Source organism: Puma concolor, chromosome B3 (assembly GCF_028749965.1).
Source record: "Puma concolor isolate L17-30 chromosome B3, mPumCon1.1.hap2, whole genome shotgun sequence".
NCBI lineage: Eukaryota > Metazoa > Chordata > Mammalia > Carnivora > Felidae > Puma > Puma concolor.
Window position 1 is genome coordinate 138,389,164 of NC_141672.1, and position 23,075 is coordinate 138,412,238.

At 50.7% G+C, this 23,075-nt stretch overlaps 1 protein-coding gene across 4 annotated transcripts in view; it reads right to left on the bottom strand.

The window, feature by feature from the left end:
- Window positions 1-23,075, bottom strand: part of SLCO3A1 (solute carrier organic anion transporter family member 3A1) — a 319,399-nt gene that overhangs the window by 50,550 nt on the left and 245,774 nt on the right. For 3 of the 4 annotated variants that reach the window (XM_086711482.1, XM_086711481.1, XM_086711483.1), the window contains exons 4-5: window positions 19,849-20,112; window positions 3,856-4,020 (exon numbers count right to left, since the gene is read on the bottom strand). In XM_086711482.1, the coding sequence (XP_086567608.1) occupies window positions 3,856-4,020; window positions 19,849-20,112 (429 nt within the window). The remainder of the gene's footprint in view (window positions 1-3,855; window positions 4,021-19,848; window positions 20,113-23,075) is intronic. The other variant, XM_086711484.1, reaches the window with a different exon arrangement.

The window sequence follows — 23,075 nt, forward strand, 5'->3', positions numbered from 1 at the left end:
CTCTCTGCTCACCCCATGCCCACTGTTCCTCCTTTCCCTCCCCGGGACGGACCAAGCCCATTCAGGTCCCCCCAGGCTTTACACTTGCTGATCCCTCTCCTGGAACATTCTTGCACTATGTCTCCACTTGGCTGGCCCCGTATTCCTTTCAGAGATGCCTTCCCAGCTCACACCATCTAGAGTGGTCCTACACTCCACCCAGGGGCCTCCCTATCATTCCTCACCCCATTTTATTGTCTTCATGGCTCTCCCCACTGTCTGAAGCTGCCTCATCCCTTTTTAGTTCTCTTGTTTCTTGTTCACTCTCCCCCTCCCCAGACGAAGCTTCCCTGAGCCCAAGAACCTTCTCCATCCCGCTCAGTCCAGACGGTTCTGTGTGCCTCGCACAGAGCGGGCGCTGAGGCTCATTTTCAGGATGCATGGAAAGGTGAGCAGGTTGGATCTGTGTGAATGAACACTGGGAGGACATGCGCATGCCCAGAGAGCAGGCATGTGCTTTGTTTCATTTCCTAGCAGAGACCGCAGGGAGCATCACCTGGTGATGATGGTAACTATGGCAATAACAGGCTTTCGGCGCCTTTTCTCCCAGCCATCATCAGCCTTCTCTCTTCCTCCCTGATGTGTGTGCCGCCTTAGCATTCAGTTATCAGAACTTCCCCGAAACTATCCTCATTACGTTAACCTATGCAGATTGAGTCCTTTTTATCTTCACGCATAAATCCATGCCATCAGCGCCTTAATCATCTATGTAGCTCTTTTCGGGACTCTGTCCCATTTGTTGATGGCTTCAAGGCTGGCGCAGAGCCCAAGCAGTCATCCCTGGGCCCTATCCCCTGGGTCTGTAGGAACCAAGCACTTTCTGATGAGAGCCTTGCCTGGTGCTCCCAGTATTTCACTCTGTCCCCACCGCCCGCCCTCCAGGGTCCATGCTGATTAAAGTGAGGCCCCAAGCAGGACACAGGGAGAGGGCACACATGCTGCGTGGACTGTTGGACAGATGGACTGACAGATGGGCCAGCAGGTGGCCTCTCCGCAAGGTCCTCCCCTGCCAGGCCCTCTGACAGACAGAGTCACTGGGAAAGAAACAGGTGCAAGAAGGCGAGATTGTTGTTTTGACCTTCTGCCCTGAAGACTATTGATTTGTTTGTCAATAGAAACCTTAGGAGTCTATTCTGAAATAAAACACAGTCCCCGCGCTGAAGCAACCAAGCAAATGCAATCAGCACGTAAGAACAGCAGCACAGGAATGAGGAAGAAATGGAGAAACTGGCTGCCGGAGGGTGAAACCAGAGACACCCCAGGTTATAACGAAAAAGTTATGACTTTAATTATAAAAGAAACCCGCTTTACCTATCTCTGTCAGACAGGAACTAAAGGGCTGCCTGCATTTTGCTAATACTTCTTGGAAGTGACACTTAACACAGAAGTGGATGGTAAAGCATTATTAGTAAAAAAATAAAAAAGAAAGAAAAGAAACAAGAAAAAAAGAAAGAAAGAAGGCTTGTGCAACCCTAGCAGCTCCCAAGGAGACGTGCTATGACCCAGCTGCATTATCATAGTATGTTTTTAATTTTTTTTTTTTTAATTGAGATACATCATGTGCTGGGAAGTACACAAAGCTTACGGGAACAGCCAATCAATTCCTGCATCTGTATACACCCCTATAACCACGGCTCCAATCAAGCTTAGAACATTTCCAGCAGCCCAGGAAGGTTCCCTGGTGGCTGCCCTCCCCCTCCTCCTGGAAAGATAGTACCCATCATCAAGGCCTCCATCATTTTAATTAACTTCTCCTCTTTTGAACTCACATACACATGTACTCTTTTGTGCCTGACGTCTTTCAACTCTGTCAGATTCACCCACACGGAGACAGGTATGAAAAGGCTTCTTTTTCATGCTGTGTGAAGACTGCACGAGCATTCCATAATTTATTTACCCATTCTCCTGTCGACAGACATCTGGGCTGAATCCAGTTGGGGCTATTATGCACAAGGAGGCTCTGAACGCTGTCACATACGCATATCTAAACGAACGGATTTCAACATTCATTTCTGGTGGGAACATGCCCAGAAGTAGAACGGATGGATCCCAGCGTAAACACTGGCTTTCCCAGGCACTGCCCAGGAGCTGTCCCAAGCGCTCCCACCTTTGGGCACTGCTAACAGCCGCACGCGAGAGTTCCAGTTGCTCCACATCCTCATCAACACTCGGTGCTATCAGTCCGTGGTATCGCAGTGCAGTTATGTGTTTTCCTGATGACTCCTGACGGGTTAGCGGCTTTGCATTTGTTTATGGGCCATTATGCAAAGACACAGGAAGCGCTGAAGAAGACCATTCCCTTCAGCAGATGATCTGACGCCCCTACTTACCAGAGAAGGTCATTCGTGTGGCCGCAGATCTCTCTCAGATGCAGGGCTGTCCTAGCCGGATTCTCAGTGGCCACACTCATGCTTCTCTCCTCCGCACTTGTAGGACGGATGAGCCTTTCTGTCGAGGGCTGTCCGTCCACACCCCGCTCTTTCCCGCAAATCCCCTTGTGCTGGCTCTTTCCCCTACGCTTAGCAACCTGCTCACCTTTCCAACCTTTCCAGCAATGCAGCATCTCCACCGATCCCCTGGACCCCAACACACACGGCCCGCCTGCTGGGGCCACTCTGCTCTACACCTGAGCTTCGGGAAAGTGTCCTGCAGTCACAGATTACGCCGTCCCTCTGTGTGGGCTACTCTCCACACAGAGCACGGGCTCCCCGCTTCACCACTTCTCGGACACAGCTCTGACACAGGTGGAAGGGCGTCCTGGTTGTTGCAACTAATGGGAGGAAGCTAATGGCTCCCTTCTTGGAATCATCTCTTCCTGGACTATCATGCCCTGTGGGTTTCTCTCGAACTCCCCCACAGACGCCACTGTTTCCTCACGGTTGGTCTCTCACCCTTTTTCTCTAATTCTCCACCTTCTCATCACGTAACGTTCACTCCCGTGTCCTCCATCCGTACACCGATGCTCCCAAACCTCTCTGCCTCACCCGGGTCTCCTTCCGGATCCCCCGCTGAGTCCAGGAGGCCACGTGGATACACCACGGGCATCTCGCGCTCAGGAACTTCAAAAGCGATCTCATCGTCTTCCCCACGGATCTGATTCTTTGAGGTTTCCAGGTTTCACAAATGGTACCACCAGCTGTCCGAGCCAGACCCCTGGAGTCCTTAACTCTCCCGTCTCCCTGGTCAGTTGCGAGGAGGCCACTTTCCTAACTCCCCCTTAGTAATGCTCTTCCCCTGAGGGCAAATTGGTTTTCCTTACCATGCCAACTCCAAACAGTGGAACGGATGCCTGTAGACTACTACTGAGAAGGATGGGAAGGCCATGCTGGCTCTTGGGGAGAAGGAGTACCATGATCCATAAATTACGTCTGCCACGGGCAGGGGTCAGGAAAGGAATGCATGGCCTCCAACCTCTGTATTTGCTGACTGCGGGTTTCATGCTGCCAGAAATATTCTTACTTTTTTTACGTACCTGACCGAAGCCTGCTAGCCTTTCAGGGTACATCTTTATTCCCCTCTCCCTTCATTCCCTCATCTCCTCAATTCTGCAGTTCGCACCCATCTACTGATCTCCTGGCCTGTCACAAGGCTTCTTACATACAATTTATATTCTAGGTCTTTATCATATCCTTTTGGCAAATCTGACCCCAAGAACATACTTTGAAATGCCTTCTGCACACAGAGTCCATGAATACTGCTGCTAAAGGAACAGCAGAGCCTGGGCTCTTTCTCTGGGGGGCCTCGGTAGACCCCGAGAGTGTTACACGCAGGACGGCAGCCCTCTGCCCTCCCCGGGGGACGGAGAGGCGGACTCACCGAGCAGCTGGTTGGCAGAAGAGGTGGTAAGGTTAAACTGCTGCTCTAGGTACTTCCCCAAGAAGGCGGCAAAGCCAGCCACCACTGCAATCTCCATGCAGGCGGCCAGGATGATGCAGGTGAACACGGGGTTGGACAGCAGGTGCTTGGTGACCTTCGGGATCACTGCAGGGAGAGACAAGCAGAGAGCCACGGTCACACACTGCACTCCCAGGTCTTCTGCCCCCCTGGGTCCCTTCTTGACACGCTTTTGTATATCTCAGTAAACAGCCCGGGGTATCACCCAGTAGCTCAGGCTGAAACCTAGCGATGGGAAGTCACCCACAACTGTAAAGAGTCTGGCTTCAAAATACAGGCTGATATTTAGCCATTTAAACTGAGACTGAATGCAACGAGGGAAACGATATCACACCTTTTCTTGGTTTACTGGAAACGGTAAGATATTTTATAAGCAATGACAAATTACTTCCGTTTCCCTGCACTGCCAAAAAAAGAGTTTGGGGTTTGTTTCTCAAAGGAAAAAATAGAATTTAATTATAAATTATAAACTGCAAATGTTATAATTACATCAGTATATATAAGCATATTTATCAATAGACCTAGGATAAATATTTGTGACTATATATGTATGTTAAGAAAATATGTTCAATCATGGGGCGCCTGGGTGGCTCAGTTGGTTGAGTGTCCGACACTTGATTTTAGCTCAGGTCATGATCTCACAGTCATGAGATCAAGCCCTGCATCAGGCTCTGTGCTGAGCATGGAGCCTGCTTGGGATGCGCGCTCTCTCTCTCTCTCTCCCCTGCTCACTCTCTCTCTCAAAAACAAAATAATGCATACATACATACATACGTGTGTACACACACACGTATGTATATATTTTTCAACTTTGAGAAGTTTCAAGAAAGAAATGGAATTCTACGCATACACACACACACACACACACACACACACACACACACACATATACATACATACATATGCTGAGTCAAACCCCACCTCTTCCCAACACGTCTACAGCCAACTCCTTGGAAAAAGTTTCGATGAGTTCTCACATCGGGGAGTCCCAGAGCAACCCAACTAGGGTAGGGTCAAGACCAGTTGAGTCTTGACTTTTGATCTGAAATAATCATTCCCTAAACTGTGGCCAGTGGGATCAACTCAAATTACCATCCTGCTCAAAACTTCCCCTTAGCAATCGGATGACACTTCCTACCACACCCCTTTCTCCCTCCAGTCCAGCCTGCCTGCTCCCACTCTTTCCTATCCCAAGCAGGCCCTCCCCACCTAAGGCTGTGCACTAGGGGCTCCTCCCTCTCCGGAGATGCTCTGCCCCAGATCTTTGCTACATTTGTTCCTTCACCCTCAGGTGGTCTTTTCTCATCATCCAGTCCCACCCAGAAGAAGCTGCCTGCCCAGCCTGGTGCCCGGGGCTCAGGTGAGAACCGACAGCAGGCAAAAGCACTTGGTGACTTGTGCACCATATTAAGCACCACCAGAGTCAGAAGGCAGGTCTTACTGAGGTTATGCATTTCAATCTTATTTTATTATACTCTATATTTCTCAAAGCAGGTGGTTTCATAAACCACTTAAGATTCCGCACGTATATTGGTGCTTTAAAAAAATGTGCGATTTGTTGTTGTTCTTGTTGTGTTTTTAATTCTTTGAATGCAACCACATTATTTGGATCATTGCCAGCAAGTAGAATCCTTGATGTTTGGTGTTCCACCAGGTCCCCTCAACTATGGTACGATGACATTTCCTGGCGGTGCGCTAGGGGTCCCTGCAGGTGCGGGTATTAGGGGACAACCCGTCGCTTCAATACTTATGCTGTTATTTTAATGTGTCCTTACAAAAAAGTCAACTGAAATGTAACTGATATATCCAATGTGTGCTTTCATGGCTCTCATAGCTTAAAACGATGCCAGGTTAAAACAAGGAGATTTAAAGTTATTTAAAGATAAGCCTTAGGTAAATAATGGTACGGGTGGTCAGCAGATAACGGCGAAAAAAATTATAAAAGTGGTATGCCAGTGGAGTTAGGGAAACTCTGTTCTGTTGTGATAATAATATAGAATATTTGGCATGTGGTTCCACCTGTGTAAACAGAAAAGATAAAATTGAGTCCCAGATGAAGCAAGTATTATCCGAAGTCTCGGAAGAACCCACCAGCGTTCATGGTCACACAAAATAAACAGGTGAGCTGGGAGTCTACAATTGCATTCCAAGGTGATGAATTAGCCAGCTGTCCTAAAGAAGAGAGCTAATTACACAGACTCAATCTCATCTCCTAGGAGATGAAACCTCTAAATGGCCCAACTAATTAGAATAAAATAATAATAGGGGATACAGAAGTTTTTAATAATGTTAACAGACAAGCTCAATACATCAAAATGACAGAACAATGGGTCAGGAAATGGCAGATACGCACAGCTGAAAATTTATCATTTCCATGGAACAGACCAAGCTTCAAAAATGAAACCCCCAAGAGAAGGATTTAAAGATCCTTTGACATAATGAGAAGAACACTCTTATGGGAATGGAGTCAGACAAGTAGATGCTCAGAATCACTGTGGGCTGAGAAACTCTGTCCTACATCCCAACTAAAAAAATGACCAGAGCTGGTGGCCTCTTCTTTCCTGTAGTAGTTTCTCACAAAATTTACTAAAACCTTAGGAAGGCAACTGTTGGATGATGCAACCATGTACAAGAACGCGCACATGCGCGCACACACACCCCACACACTCAGAAACTTTAAATCTATAATATTCATTCATTTATACTTTTTTTTTTTTTGCAAACGCACTGACCTCTACATGTGTTTTGTTTGTTTTTGCAGGGTTTCAAGCATTTAAGATAATCTGACTTTTTTTAGGAACATCATTTCAAATAAATGATGCTAAAAGTGTCTAGTGTCTAAATCTGTGTTTAAACGTTGAGAAATTTTCCTTGGTTAAATACACATTATTTAAGAATCATACCAATATTTACAGGGATGTTGACTGTGCAAGATTTAAAAATGTGGACTGCTAAACAAATATGGAAGATGAATACATTGGGCGTAAACAGAGGGCAATGAGGTATCTGTCTTCATGTTCAAAAGCCCGTTGGATGTTAAGACTCCATCATCATAAATTACTGCTAATGAGTGAAGGCTGATTTGCTATTGTGTGTGGCACATTGTGATGGGGTAATGTGTCTGTGATGAGGGACTGGTTGGCTGTGTGGCACGGAACACCAACCTTCACACTGTAGAGAGACAGGTATGGATCCCATCTAGCGACCACAGTACCTCCCTGTAATGAGTGAATACGAAAGCCCCCAGATGGTTATGTTTGGCAGATAGAAACACCGTCTCGCGATCATTGCGTTCTTTTGTAATTAAGATGTCTAAACTCTGGAAACACTGCCAACAATCAATAGGCAGGTTGGGGACATTCCAGGAAAACAATCATCCCTTTCACTGCAGGCTTCATCTCCTTTGTTAGGGCGCAGACCATCCGCTGCTGAGCTGAAATCACCAGCATCCTCGAACTAGGAACTCTGTTCTCTGGCTCAGAAAGGACACCAAGGAGGATTTCATTTTGATCACATTATTTGGGTCTTGGTATCTCCTTGTCCTTGATCATGGCCATCACGATTTATTTGGGGAAAGGGGAGGGTACCTCTCGACAGAAGAAACTCCGGTTAATGGAATGTTTTCGTACTTCAGCGACCATTTTAATTATTCCAGAGATAATTCCACTTCAGTGGGGAAGATTCTTTGTTGAGATAGGAGAGCCTGCCTGCTTTTGTCTTAATACCTAATGACTAATTTCACATTGAATTAGATGTGAAAATTATTAAGTTTGAGGATCATCTGACAGAAGGCCCAGGGAAAACTCAGTGGATCTTATTTGCATGAAGAACATTCTCCTTCTTTTTTTTTTTTTCCTCTACCAAGCCGATTCACTGCCAGAAATGACAGATGCCTTGTGTTCAGCTATTTTGCTCCCAGGTTCTTCTCTCCATCCTAGGTTTTATTGCAATGACTTGTAACTCTCTCAAAAGATTCCTTTTCAAAGGTTCAGCCTACCCTCCAAAGCCCCAATTTGAAAAAGAGTATTAATTAGCTTGATCCTAGGGCCATCCCAGTATTTCAAGCCTTCTTCATTCAAATGGGTTGCTAAACCCATAAAATTCTAACCTTCCAAGGAGGCCGTAGCTAATGAGGTGGCCCAGACAAATAGAAACTAATGAACCAAGGCCACACCAGGCCACTGAACACCCCTGGTGCCCCTTAGCTCATTACTTCCCACCTGCTGATTTTAGCCTCCGAAGCTGGGAGCTGGGGTGGGAGGCAGCCCCACCAGCTGGGATAGACCTCACCTCTCCTCGGGAGCCAGATACCATCACCAGCAGGCTGGGACGGAGTTGAAAACAGCACTGGGGGGGAGTTCTCCAGGGAAGATGGGTTTTCCACTGCTGTTTTCTGAAGACACTCCTGTAGGATTGAGATTTCTTGAAAGCTTGCAGGTCCCTCCAGGAGGGAAAAAGGCAGGTTTGGAGAAGTTGTGCGGACGGACGCCGACAGAGCATCGCGAGGGCGCCAAGCACCGTTCTAACCACTCCCACATCAAATCACATAATCCTCACAGCACACCTGTGATCCTGGGGCAAGGTACAGCCCCCACTTACAGATAAGGAAACCGAGGCAGGGAGTGGTTCCCAGGGTTAGGGAAGCACGGCAGAAACTCCAACCCTGGCACCGGCTGCCACGGAACGTGCTCTTAACAGGGCGCTATTCCGGTTCCGGTTTGCAGAAGCGCTGCTCTTGGCTGGAGGACTGAGCACGCAGACCCCGCCCCCCGGTGATCGACGGTGCAGCTTAACGCTTAGAAATAATAATACAACTCCTATGGGAGCTGGGGAAAACGACTCAGGGGCTTAGTCTATGAGGTGTTTTTTTTTTTTTTTTTTTTTTTTTTTTCGGAGGAGGAGGACAGGAAGGGAGGGAAAGAAATGAGAGAAAGAAAGGCTTGCAGAGTCCCGTAAGGAGCCAGGGTGCCGGGATCTGAATTCCATCTCTAAGACTGAGAAGGTCTATGCCCAGAGCATGCCACCCTGTCCCACGGATGGCTGCGGAGATTAAATGAGACCCGTGCGTGCAAGCATGTGACTCAGCGCTCCTGGCACACAGGTAAGCCCTCAATGAGCATGATGATAGTTAATGGAACGGAAGTGCTCCTTGGCTACGTTCGGGCGAGAGCCCTCAAGGTGGGGGACACCAAGCCTGCTCTAAGGAGGCCTCTGTGTGAGCAAACGCGACAAGTAAGCAGAGCTGGGAAGTGACTGCGGGGGAAAGCGGGGCTCCTGGGAGCTGCCACTGGAGCCACTGGCTTCCCAAGGAGATGCCCTTCTGCAGCAGGCTGGATGGGTCAGGGGGTCGGGGGCACGAGTCCTTGTCCACTGCCCTTCCCGGGACCTGATGGTGCCCGGGGACGCGCTTGCTGTGGGCCTCAGTGGTGCTGCCCTTGACTCAGATATTTCAGCCCTTAGGCTCGCTACTGAAATTGGCCTTGGCCTTCTTTTTCTTTCGTAACATTGCGGTCAATACATCACGGTTAATGCTCCCAAGAAGGGGAGACAGAGCCAGTGTGTGCAGCTGTTTGGTAATTATGACAGTGACGGCCAATGCTTGCCGGACCAGCTGTGTCAGAGGGCCGCCAACATGCTAAGGGTCCTTCATTTCACTCCGAGGGCTATTCCGGCAGGGTGGACTCACCATCTCATTGCGGACACAAGGAAAGCAAGGCTTGCCTGAGCGGCTGCCAAAACCACTCTCCTGGAATGCAAAACTCAGGTCTGCCTCCTCTCCAGAACGCGCTTCTAAATCTTCAGGTCTCTGCATGGGGACGTGAGTCAACGGAAAAGCGGTTTTCTGAAAGAGAAGTCGTCACGAAGCACTTCCCAGAGCATAGGTCCCAGGAGCAGAAGAGAACAGGGCAGCAGAAGGAGTGGGGTGGGCCTAAGATACATAACAGCCTCCAGGTCACGACCAAATCCAAACGAAAGGGGACGGAAGAAGTAACGAAGATGTGAATGAACACCAAAGTGGAGGGATGACATTGAAGTCATGGTACGGTACGTCCTAGAAAGTTTCCTGGCATGGCACAAATGTTTGGAGGTCACCAAGATGGGTCCCTTGTACCCTGTGCAGGCTGTCATCCGTGCCCTAGTGTCCCCGGGACACCCCTGCCTGGGTCCTCCGGTCTCTCCCATGAGAGGAGCCACCTGCACACAGAGATGGGGCAGCTCCAATCCTAGATGGGGGCACTGTGCTCGGTGAGAGCAGATGCTTAATAAATGCAAGATGGTTGAAAGAATCCAATAAATAAACACATTGCGGTCTCAAAAGGTAACTGTCACAATCTCTTAGGAAACATTCACTGTGGAAACCGAGACCATGGGTCACGTTCCACAGGCTCATGGGCCATGACGGAAGGTACATCTAGAAGTACCCTTGGGTGGGGTGGGGAGAAGTCCAGGTGGGAGGGGAAGCCTGGTGTCAGACAGCCTTCTGGAAGCGAGTGCCTACTATGTACAGGCCCAAGACTGGCTGACTTGGGCTCATTGTGACCTCGTCGCTGCAGATGAGACTGTCCCCCAGGCTCCGTTCTGGGCTGTTGAGGGACCCAGGGGAGCTTCCTGGAACCCTCTCGTTGCCAGCTGTGAGACAAGCAGCTATCCGGCTTCCATTTACCCGTCTTTGGTAACAGGCCAAAGGTACCATGTCCCGTGGATGGAGAAGGTCATGGTTTGAGCAAACAAACAAGACGCCATCGGCACAGGAAACGAGGATTTAGACTAAAACCCAAGCACCCAATGGGTGTGGACTGGCCAGGGAAACCCAGAGCCAATCAGTCCTATTTTTCATTTTTTAATTTTTTTAACGTTTATTTATTTTTAAGGAAAAGAGACACAGAGCATGAGCGGGGGAGGGGCAGAGAGGGAGGGAGACACAGAATCTGCAGCAGGCTCCAGGCTGTCAGCACAGGGCCCAACGCGGGGCTCAAACTCACAAACCACGAGATCATGACCTGAGCCGAAGTCGGACACTTAACTGACTGAGCCACCCAGGCGCCCCTATCAATCAGTTCTATTCTTTTTTAAATCCACCCAGGCGCCCCTATCAATCAGTTCTATTCTTTTTTAAATCCCCAGTTCCTCATAACACCGCCAAGAAGGCCCGAGAGAAAAAGATTAGTGGTGGGGGCACATTAGCTGGCTTAAGCCCAAGCACCCCCAGAGGCACAGCTATCTCCCGCAGCTTCAAATTGGTGACCCCCGGGAGGCTGAAGTCGGAAAAACAGCATGGTGAGACAGAGAAAGGCGCCTGGGACTCTGGAAGCTGTCTCAGATGCAACTGTTGCGTCTTTCTGTTGTCAGAGGGAGCAAGCAGAGAATGGCTGAAGAAATAAAGAGCCTTTCGTAAGCAAAATGCCACTTTTGTAACTTCAGGCCAGCGCCTAAGAACCTCTCCGGGAGCATGACGCGCCATATCAGCGGTGGCATTTAGCATTCACGAAAACTCTACCTGAAGGGGAACGCACGGCTGGAAAAAGAAAGAGCAGTGCTCGCAAGAGAAAGGGTGGATTTCGACACCCAAGTTGATACAAGTGCCCGTCTCTAAGCCCTAACGCTACCTCCTGAAGTGCTGCATTTACCACAGACCTTCTCAGAGCCTTCAATGTGCTAATGTCACTGTGGACCTCCCAAATGGGTCATGTCACACACTGTCCCGAGCTTATTTCATGCGAGGGTCTCCTCCCCACATTTCTTCTTATTTGCAACTGTTGCAGAAACAACTCTGATGGAAACCCCCCGAAGGACCCTCGCCACCTCTTGTATTTGTTTTCAGTTGGGGTTTCACTTAGAATCGCCGGAGAGCTTTAAAGACACCCAGGTGCCTGGACCACCTCCCTCTTCCCTAACAGACTCATGGAATCAGTCTCTGGGGGTGTAGCCAGACTGTGGGCGTGTTTCAAGAACCCCACAGGTGATGCTGAGTTAAACCCCCCAGCTGGGAAACAATGGCTCCTAAAGTCCAGACACTTCAGAAGAGCAATGCGAACGCCCTCCATCATCCATTCATAATTTTACCGAAGACCTACTGAGTGGCCTCAGATACCGGGAACTCTGCTAGGTGCAGGAATGGACACGGGACTTATTCTACCACGACCTCTTCTAAGTCCTAGTCCCCAAAACCAGATGTCTCTCTCCCACCCCCATCTTGGACATTTTTTTTTTTTAAATTTTTAACGTTTATTTATTTTTGAGACAGAGAGAGACAGAGCATGAACGGGGGAGGGTCAGAGAGAGGGAGACACAGAATTTGAAACAGGCTCCAGGCTCTGAGCCATCAGCACAGAGCCCGACGCGGGGCTCGAACTCACGGACCGCGAGATCGTGACCTGAGCCGAAGTCGGCTGCTCAACCGACTGAGCCACCCAGGCGCCCCTTGGACATTTTTTTAAAGTTTGTTTGAGAGAGACAGTGTGGGCATGAGCAGGGGAGGGGCAGAGAGAGAGAGAGAGAGAGAGAGAGAGAGAGAGAGAGAGAGAATGAATCCCAAGCAGGCTCTATGCTGTCAGTGCAGAGCCCGATGCAGGGCTCGAACTCATGAACCATGAGGTCATGACCCGAGCCGAAATCAAGAGTTGGATGCTTTCCTGGCTGAGCCACCCAGGCGCCCCTTGGGCATTTCTGCCCCCTGCCTCTGTTTGCACCTGCCCCCGGGCCTAGAAGCCTTTCTCCACCCTCCACTCACAGGGATCCTGCTCACCCTTGCACATCAGGCTGAAATGCTACATGCTTTCTGCACCTGTCTTCAGGTCCTCCCTGTGGACTCAGTACATCCCTCCAAACCTCCTGTGATCCCCACCACCTTATATCCTTATTCTGGTAACATTTCCTAAAGGCCTGAAGAGTTTACCTGAACAAGAGAGTCCTGGGGTCCCGTGGCATAAAACAACACCAGCCAGCTTTCCTTAGAGCTGGTTTCCCAAGGGCCTTTAATACTCGAATATAACCATCTGAGTCTCCAAGAGGGTCACATAGTACACAGACATTTCCTCAGGCTTATTTGACTACGTAACCTTCCTCGCTCCCCCCACGGATTTGTTTTTCCCTGAGCATCTCTGAGGACTCGTGTTCCAAGGAACCCCCGTTGGGAAATGCTGTCCTCTGGTTGTTTCCTTCCTTCTTTCCTTAAGAAACCACTCGTGGGGTTGCCGTGGGGTGCCAGGCACCACGCTGGGTACTGTCACATGTTATGTCAGGTGCTTTCTGGAACAACTTGCATCCTGTTCACAGACATAATGCCCCAGCACATCCTCCAGCAACGCTGGTCAGAACAGGAGGAAGCCACTGGCCAGACTGGTCCTGGGGACCTGCAGGCACAACTCCTGGGCACAGCAGCATGTGAACCACACAGCCTGGCACGGGGTTCCGAGCATTTGGGAGGGTGGGGATGGTGTCCTTGGCCACAGGATCAAGAAGGAAGATTTTAATGGGAAATCCACACGAGGGGAGAGCACATTTCTGGAGACAAATTGCATGATCAAAGACACTCAGCCATTTCGCCTGCAGAACAAGGGCTCTCGGAACGCCGGCTCCTCACAATCACGTGATGCTCAAAGGCACAGGCCCCTCATTAAGGAGAACGTGGCAGACGCTGGCTGCTAGCTGGAAGAGGATAGAGGAGGCCCGGCACAGTTCTAGAAGCCGGAGGCGTGAGCCGCATCCCTCCGCCAGGCTGGTACACGTGGGGCTCCTGCGGAACACCGGGAGAGCAGTGGGTGCGGAGGGCTAAGCACCCAGCCCCAGACCCAAACACCTGGCAGAGGACTCGCACAGCCCAAAGTCACCGGGGCAAGTCCGCCCGAGCCACTGGGCCAGCAGCCCCTCCCCCACGTGGGCAGGTCACCTGTGGGTTGGCTGTGGCACTCAGCACGGGTAGAGCTCCCACTGAGCCTGCATCCGTAGGTGGATCAAACACAGGCCAAGACCCTGGGAGGGGGCTGGGGGTGAGGACAGCTTGAAGGAAAGCAGCAGACTGCTGGGCGTGGCAGCGCATGTCCAGTGATCCCCGTATCCCCCCGTTTATCAACGGTGCACCAAGCACCGATGTCCAGGAGCAGGGGCAAAACAGAGGCAGGGCAGACTAAGGGAATCATCACTCAGGCAACGGTAACGTTAGGACCATGACACGGAGAGCAACATGCCCGGGAGGGCAGGGAAATGTCCTTGGGGATGTGACTGGGAGGTGAGGACTGATGACGGGACCAGAATTCCAGCCGAGGGAACGGCAAATGCGAAGTCTGGGGAGCAAGGGAGCCTGGGGATGGAAGCCGGTGAAGGGAGGCTGGCGTGGAGGGACAGGGCGGCAGTGGTGTGAGAAGAGGCTGCGAAGCCCCACGAAGGGCTCCACCTCTGTCCCTTTAAGCAGCAGGCGGTCATAGGATCAGACGCATTCTGCAACCCCTGTATTGTGCACACAGACCAGCGGGGCAGGGCCGACTGGACTGCAGGAGACAGCAGAGCAGGCCGGAGATGGATTCAGGTGGTAAAGTCAGCAGAGCCCAGGGATGGATGGCATTAGGAGGGCAGGAGGGTGGAGAAGGTAACAACGGGGGCAGATTTCATCTCCCCTGAAAGTCAAGGTCCCTTGGGGCTGAGCAAGTGGAAGAAGCAAGGCCCCTTGGAGCTGAGCAAGGCCCCTTTGGAACAGGAGCAAGTGGAACAGAGAGAGGGGACATTTCTCTGAAGCAGGAAGGGTCTCTGTTCAATCAGCCCCAGGCTGACTCCCCTCTTCTTCTCAGGGCATTAACAGTCCAGTGAATCCTTGAGGAAATACAGCGGAAAGAGCTCAGGATCTGAAGTCCGGGCACCTGGCCCCATTCCTGGCTGCATCATCCCCAACACTGGCAACCTGGGAACCTAGTTTAACCCCAAGCTCTGTGATTTGATGGCTGGAATGGAGATTAGTGGCATTCATCAGCCGGACTGTCGGGACCCAGTGGGAACTCCCTGCAAGTGCTTGGGAACTCATAAACCATCCTCCGCGTTTTGGGGGTGGTTTTTAAGACTCTGAGCCTGAAGCCCCGCCCGAGCCCTGCCAGCTCAGCTGTTCCCTGCCATCACCCGGTTCATCTATTTTTCTGGGACAGGAAGAGGCCACTTGGCAGTCAGCATGAAGTGCACAGAGACAAGAGCGTGCAGCTTTTAACTGCTCCTCTCTTTCACTGATCAAAGGCAGGGCTCTCTGCTCGGATTTTAAACCTCTGGAACAGCTACACTCATCCCAGCTAGAAAGCCCATCAGAGGGCTAGGATGCGCCAATCCTTACAGGGAGTGGGTTCCTCCCCTCCCTTTTAGCCTCTAGCCTTGTCTAGAAGACCCACTGTTTTAGGGTACACCAGGGCTGTTGCAAGCAGGGCTGGAGTTCAAGTACGCTCCGTTGAAAAGTCAGCTAGCACCTGCTGATGCCACTTTTCCTTAAAGAGAGAGTCCATTTATTGCCCCAAGACGTAGCACAAGACACGCACCGGAGGGGCACCTGGGTGGCTCAGTCAGTGAAGCTGTGCTGACAGCTCAGAGCCTGGAGCCTGCTTCGAATCTGTGTGTCCTCCTCTCTCTGCCCCTCCCCTGCTTGCGCTCTGTCTCTCTTTCTCTCAAAACTAAACAAACATTAAAAAAAAAAAAAAAAAGAGGGGGTGCCTGAGTGGCTCGGGCGGTTAAGCGTCCGGCTTCGCTCAGGTCACGATCTTGCGGTTCGTGAGTTTGCGTCCTGCGTCGGGCTCTGTGCTGACAGCTCAGAGCCTGGAGCCTGCTTCAGATTCTGTGTCCCCCTCTCTCTCTGCCCCTCCCCCGCTCATGCTCTGTCTCCAAAATAAACAAACACTAAAAACAAAAATTAAAAAAAAAAAAGAGGAGAGTGCCTGTTGTCTTCAGGCAACCAGACAGAACGTGATGGGGAAGGCGTATAGCATAAGGCTACTGAAGGAGCCGGGATCCGAACCATCAAAGCCCCTCTAGGGCAACTGACACCTGAGACAATTTCCAAATAAAACACAAACTACGGATGTGAGATTTAACACACTGGCTGGTGATAACACTACATCTGTCCGTAACAGCCCCCTGAATTCCTTCCTCCCTCTGGGTCTTGACTTTCCCAAATCGTTCCACAAGCCCTGAGCATCTAGATCCAGGAGGCCACACTGTCCTGCCCACCCCCCCCCCCCACTCTGCCCTGTCCCCCAGCTCTGGCATAGACAGGAGGAGTGGACACAGCTGCGGACACAGAGAAGGTCGTGAGGGGGTGAAGAAAGACAAATCAGCAAAACGTTCTGAAGAACAAGGTTGGGCAAGGGAGGCTTTAGAGCCAGGGCACAAAGAAAAAGCTACTTGGTGGCACAACCGAGATGCAGAAACGTGTCTTGGGTTTGCAGACTCCCACCCAGGAAGACACTGGAGCTTCACAAACCCAAGCATTTGGCTGCCTGCTGCCTGCTTTGTTAAACAGTGATGTGACAGTCACTATAAGACGGGGACTTCCGAGCTGTGCAAGAAGTAACAGCTTCTCTACACAGTTAAAGACCACCACTCTGGGCTTTCTGTCTCTCCTCTTCTTATCAGGGTTGCAAATAATGGCCAACTTTGTTACAAAGAGACCCTCGAAGCCCACTTTTTGGGGGAGAGCACCCTGAACAATGAACCACAAGCCTGAACTCTACCTCCCCGGAGCTTGGTTTCCTCATCTATAAACAGGAATAAGTGAAGTATCAACCAGACACCGTATGTGAAAGCCAAACGGAGTTAAAGCAACATGGCCAAGGTTGCCTGACTAGGAAGCGGCTGAGCTGGGTGTGAACCCAGATGAGCAGCCCCACTGCTCTCCCAGGAGTGGTGGGACTGTCCCAGGCCCAGGAGGTAAGTGGATGGGCCAGGTGCTCCTGGCACAGTGCCAGCTCTTCCCAGAGGCCTTCCCTATCTGCAAGGCATGGCCGGGGACACGGACAGATGGCTGGAGAAGAAACCCATAGGCAAGCTCAAATGAAACAGAGGACGAGTTGCAACACACATATTTTTGGAGCAACATTCATTCCTCCACGTACAATGCTGCTCAGTTCATCTGTGCTCATAAATGTGCAGCACACTGCCAGGAGACCCCGGGGGCTTCCAAGGTTGCAAATGGGATCAAGAGTTTGGGAGCACCAGGGACACCACGTGGTGCTTTTGGAGGAAACGTCCATGTGGCTAAAACATCGTCTCGCGTGGAAAAAGAAAGGATGTAAACCACCATGGCCCCCCCGTCCACATGCTGGCACATGTAAAACTTGTTTATTAGCATAATAGCTCCCATCACTGTATCCTGGCTCCTGGGGATTCTTCTAGACACACTGCTTTCCTTTCCTGACATTCTTTAGGTCCGTTAACAGACCTACTGCCTCTGGGAACTGTAATTCTAAATTAAAAATCATGAATTATTAGAAGTGGAGCCCGTGCATGCACAGATCACAACCTGTGATCACTATGACCTATAGTGAGTCTCAGACCTGTCCACCCAACTACGTACTGGTCAGTTCAGCCATGGCGTGTCCAACGCTCACCTGGCCATTGCTTTAACTCGGTCTTTTGCACGCCTCCCCCTGCTACGACACAAGCTCTAGAATAGAAGCTTCCTAGGTTACTAGCACCGTGTCCCTAGAGCCTAATAGGGTCTCAACACATGCTGACAAAATTGAATAAATGGAGTCGATGAGCAACTAGATCATAACCCAAGAATTCTGAATACGTGACATCCCTCAGCCTCTGACGCAGGAGGTGGCCTCTCCCCTGCCGGTCTGCTGTATTTCTGTCGCCCCTTCAGTTGCTCGCTACTACAGTCCTTTGCATGTTAGGCTGCCTTTGCTGGCTTGCTGGTCTGTCCCTATGCTGGATGGTGAGTACTCGGATGGCATGATTGTGTCTTTTCATCTTTGCACCCCCAGAGATGAAAGGTAAGAGATTACTGCTGTAGCTCTTGCAATCAGAGCCCTTGCAATCAATCACCCTGGGACAAGGAAAGACCCATAAAGGCTGCCGCTGCTCTGGTCGAGGATGTCCTCTGCAAGGCCACTCACGTCAGCCCTATTTATTCCTGCAGATGTGGTTACTGGGATATTCTGTGTGGCTGCCTGCACCATTAGGGCAACAGTAGGCATCTCCCTCTAACCAGCTGTTTGCGGGGGGAGGGGGGAGCTCTTCTATTAAGATTTCTGAGGGCCCAAGTCAAGGTGCCCTCTGAGGACACAAGGTGGGTGGCCTTCTCATCCACCTATGCATTCTGGAACTCAGAGAGTTGGCTTTTAAGACCTTCTTTGGGCAATTCCAAATTTCTACTTTGGTAGAAACGATTACAGAATATGGATTCAGACATAACATTAGGTTATTAATTAGTCTCATCTGAGGATTAACACAAATTCTTCCGATCCCTAATGAATAGGCACTATGAACAGTCAGTCTTCTGCAGGCAGTGCTTTAATTCTCCCGGCCACACTGTCACTTAGGAACGCGGCTACAACTGTGTACTTGTGGAAACGAAGCGTGGAGAAGTTAACGATCCCAGCTCTAGTGAACAGCCGAGTGGGGACCTGGGCACAGGGTGGCCTCAGCTCCTCCCCATGGCTCTCAAACATCTCCAGAGAAGGTGCACTTCATTATACAAAAGATCGGTAAAGAGACTGTCACCTAGTTTCCTTTTTTTTTTTTTTAAATTTTGTTTTAACGTTATTTATTATTGAGAGAGAGAATGTGCAAGTGGGGGAAGGGCAGAGAGAGAGAGGGAAACACAGAATAAGAAGCAGGCTCTAGGCTCTGAGCTGACGGCAGCGAGCCAGGACATGGGGCTTGAACCCACAAACCGTGAGATCGTGACCTGAGCCCAAGTCAGACACTTAACCAACTGAGCCACCCAGGTGCCCTGTCACCCAGTTTCTAAAGTGACCACTGAAAGACTGTCGCTGCTGACAGGTGTTCCCGGACCCTGCAAAGGAGCGACCATCCACCTTCCTCCTGGCACAGCCTCGACGAGAAGGAGTGCCCCAGCCGTGCGTTTGCCCGCTTCAAAAACCCAGCAGGTTCTCTAGGGATCCCCTCGAAGGGCTCCTGTGACTCAAGGGGCCCTGCACAGACCTCGCAGTGGGGAGGGGGGCCGTGACGGACACCAAGCAGCTCGTCCCCGTTTGCCTTGAAGAGACCCTACCAAATGGGGCAACAACCCGGGGGTGGGACGGGGTGGGACAGGGCTGCTTCTCATTCTCACTCCACATCACTGTGTGTGTCTCGCCATTCTGTCAGAAGAGATGTGTATTCTTTACCTTCTAAAAACAACTGGGAGAGCTTGCCGCATTCTCAAGTGTGACTCTGTTATTAAGACTGAGTTAATACTTCTTTCGGGAGGAACACATCTCTCATGAAGGGGATGGAGCGACTCGAAGGGAATGCACTTTGGATGTGGCTTTTGAAGAATGCCTCTTTCAGGCAAAGGAAGCCCTACTTCCAAGGTCCTTTCCTGCTCCAACGCGCTTGTACGCGGTGGCCTCAAAGACTCTGAGGGTTCCATGAGAGGTCTAGAACCTTCTTCCAACGGACATTTCTGTTTAGGATGCAGCAGGTGCTATGATGACCAGTGAGGGTCTCTGCTGGGGAGACTGGTCTGCTGCCCCTCTGCTAAGTGGTAGTTACTCTGCCTTTTGTTTTGTTTTGAAACATCAGGTTGTTGATGAAACATCAGGTTGGTTTCTCAGGGCTAAAGGGAAGCAGAGGACCAGAGAAAGCAAACCATGGGAACAAGCGTGGTGCTACCTCAAGCTCCCCGGCACCCAGTCCTGACGGTGAACCTTCCCCCCAGCGGCCTAGCCCCGCCATTACTCTGCCCCCCGCCTCCCGCCACGTCCAAGGCGCTGCTACCTTTCAGCTGCTGAAAGCAGGAGGCGCTGCTGTCCGGCTCCAGGGGGTGCCTCAGGACCCCGTTGCTGGGCTTGGGTCTCTCGTACTCTCTTTCGGGGAGCATGGCCTGCTCGCTCTCCATGGCAGGGTCTGAGTGCGGGGGCAGAGACTGTGGAAACCCGAACATCAAGAGGGAAGAGAAGAAGAGTAAGGCACCACAGAGCAGAAAGCCGCCCCACCAGGCTCCGATCCAGCGGGGGTCATCCGGGGTGATGTCCAGGTTACCTGCAACGAGAAAGAGCAGTGAGGAGGAGGGGCCGCGGCAGGGCCGGGACCCGGCTGAGCTTTCGAGTCGGCTGCACAGACAGGAGAGGGCTCTGGAAACGGCCTGGGGTTGGGGGGGGGGGGGGTGCGTGGAAGGGGGGGTAGCGGGGACTGGACGCCACACAAAGCTGCCTTTTGTTCCACGTCAGTGCTTCTGTTTCTCCCAAAGCTGAAGGCTGATTGCTTTCCCTCCTTAATTTTCTTGTCTCCTCTGTGTTTCTGTCAGTCTAAACAAAAACAGTGAGAAGCCAGACACCCTCTGAATTAAGGCTGGAACTGACTGGCTAGGCAGAGCTGCTGAGGTGCAGGGACGAATGCACGAAGGCACACAAGCATTCACGGTCAAGGGTCTGTTTTCACTACGGACGCTCACCGGCACCCCTCAAGCAGCAGCTCATCTGACAGGCCATCCCACACCCCATCTTAAATCGGGTTCCCAGATCACAAAGTGGAGGGGGCGGGGAGCACGGAATGAAATCCAGAGCCAGGGAGACCTGGAGTGAAACCCTGCTGCTCGCTTCTCACCGCAGGACCCCAGGCTGGTGATTTGAACCCTCTGTACCTCGCTGACTGACCTGCGGGACGATGAGGAGGAGGACAGTACCTTATGGAGTCTGTGGGGAAGATCAAATGAGCCACACCAGATATAAAGTGCTCAGCAGAGTCCTTGGCATGTGCTTGGGCGTTTCAATGGCGTTAGCCCAATATTTACGGCCGGGGTCCTGTTACCGAACTGCCAGTGGACAGGTTCATTCAAATCTTGATGGTGGCCTGTGGCTTGGGCAGTCCTTTATTAGAGAGCTCTGCAGGGCTTAAAGGCAGTGCGCACGTAGTATGGCTGTCTTGTGCTATTACTTCTGTGATTCCTTCTGTGATTCCCCAGCTGAAGTCATGAAGACATAAACTATAGCTTACCCCTCGGTAGATTTTCTTTTTTGGGGGGGGGGGGGTCTTTCTCTACAACTGCTTTTCATAGAGCACTCCCAGATGAGCTGCTCAGAAATGTCTCTTTGGTGATAATCCCATGCTTCTGGAGCCCAGAAGGAAATTCTTGGAGACAGGAGCATGGCATATGAGCTAAGAGCTAACAGGGCTGCAGGCCTGGACCAGATGGGTGGACAGGCCTGGGAAGAGGAATGACCACAGACACCGGGTGAGCACTTCACCATTGGTAAAACTCTCTCTGAAGACTCGTCAGTTCTTGCTAATGAAAATCCCAGCCATCATTTACTGAGGGCTTGCTCTGCACCAGGCAGCACGCAGAGTGTATTTTTTTTAAATGTTTATTTACTTTGAGAGAGAGAGAGAGAGAGAGAGAACACGGAGTAGGGGCAGAGAGAGAGGGAGAAAGAATCCCAAGCAGGCTCTGTGCTATCCAGCTCAGAACCCAACGTGCGGCTCGAACTCACAAATGGTTGAGATCAGGACCTGAGTCGGAATCCAGAGTTGGATGCTTAACCAACTGAGCCACCCAGGCGCTCTATGCAGGGTGTATTCTTACCTGTTCTGACCAACCCTCCCCACAACCCTACAAGGTAGAGTCTTCTATGATCCCAATTTTACATAGATAGGAACATCGAGGCTTAGAAAGTTTAGGTACTCTGCCCAAGTTCACAGAGCTGAAGACTGGGCCACAGGCATCCAGATGCCAAGGGCCATGCTCCTTATCACTTTGCTACACGGCCCCTCTGGACTGCCTAAGACTTTGTTTTGGGCTCCCTGAGCGGATGATTAATTCCTGCGCTTTGTGCAACGGGCTGAAGACCACCAACTTTGTCGGCAGGTGGTGAGTTGGCCTTTACAGCATTGGTGGTCTCTCTCCTGGAGGCTTTGACATCAACCCAGCAGCTGCATCTAGGGCACTACAAAGGACCAGATGCTCCTGCGTAGCTGCATGTCAGAGAAGAGAAGGGTATAAGCTTTGGCAGGCTTAGGGGTGAATCACGGCCTTGCTGCTCACTAGCATGGGATGCTGGGCAAGCTACTTACCCTCTCTGAGTCTTAGTTTGATCATTTGCAAAATAAAGCTGACATCCACCCAGATGGCTTGCAAGGAATAAAGGTAATGAGCAAGAATCACTTGAAACATAGTAGGCTCTTAGTATATGGCAGATCCTATTATTTCTACTTATAAGTGTATATTTACAGGAATGGGAATTTCAAGAAACAGGTTTTTTAAAATATTTGAGAGAGAGAGAAAGAGAATGAATGAGTGGTGGAGAGGCAGAGAGAGAGAGAGAGAGAGAGAGAGAGAGAGAGACAGACACACACACACACACACACACACACACAAAATCCAAAGCAGGGTCCAGGCTCTGAGCTGTCAGCCCAGAGCCCAACGCAGGGCTCGAACTCACGAACCGTGAGATCATGACCTGAGCTGAAGTTGGACACTCAACTGACTGAGCCACCCAGGTGCCCCTGAAACACATTATTTATTTACTTATCTATCTATCTATCTATCTATCTATCTATCTATCTATTTAAGTATGGGAAAGCTTTCAAAAGGCACGAGGAAACCCAAGGTGATCTTCAAAGCATCTTTATGCAAACGAGAGAAGAGAGAAGTCAGACTGCCTCCGGTAGCTGAGCAGGAAGGATTGTTTCCACCAGTCACTTACAGTGTTTCTTCACCAGCTGCCAAGCAATGAATGAAAACAAAAGACGTAAAAGGGGAGCCCTGGTATCTCCCTCCATTGTCAATGGGCTCCATAAACGGGGAATTGAAAGCTGGCAGATGTGAGCCAGCAGAGAGAGAGAGAGAGAAATCCTGGCAGTTGTTTAGGGGGAACAAAATTAGTAGCACGTAGAGAGTCATATTTTAGTTAGGAAGTTAGGGAGTCTCTTCTATGTGTGAGGAAATATCCCAGGGAGAGGGGCTATGGTAGGGAGGCGGATGTTTATGTGCATGTGTCAACTCGCTC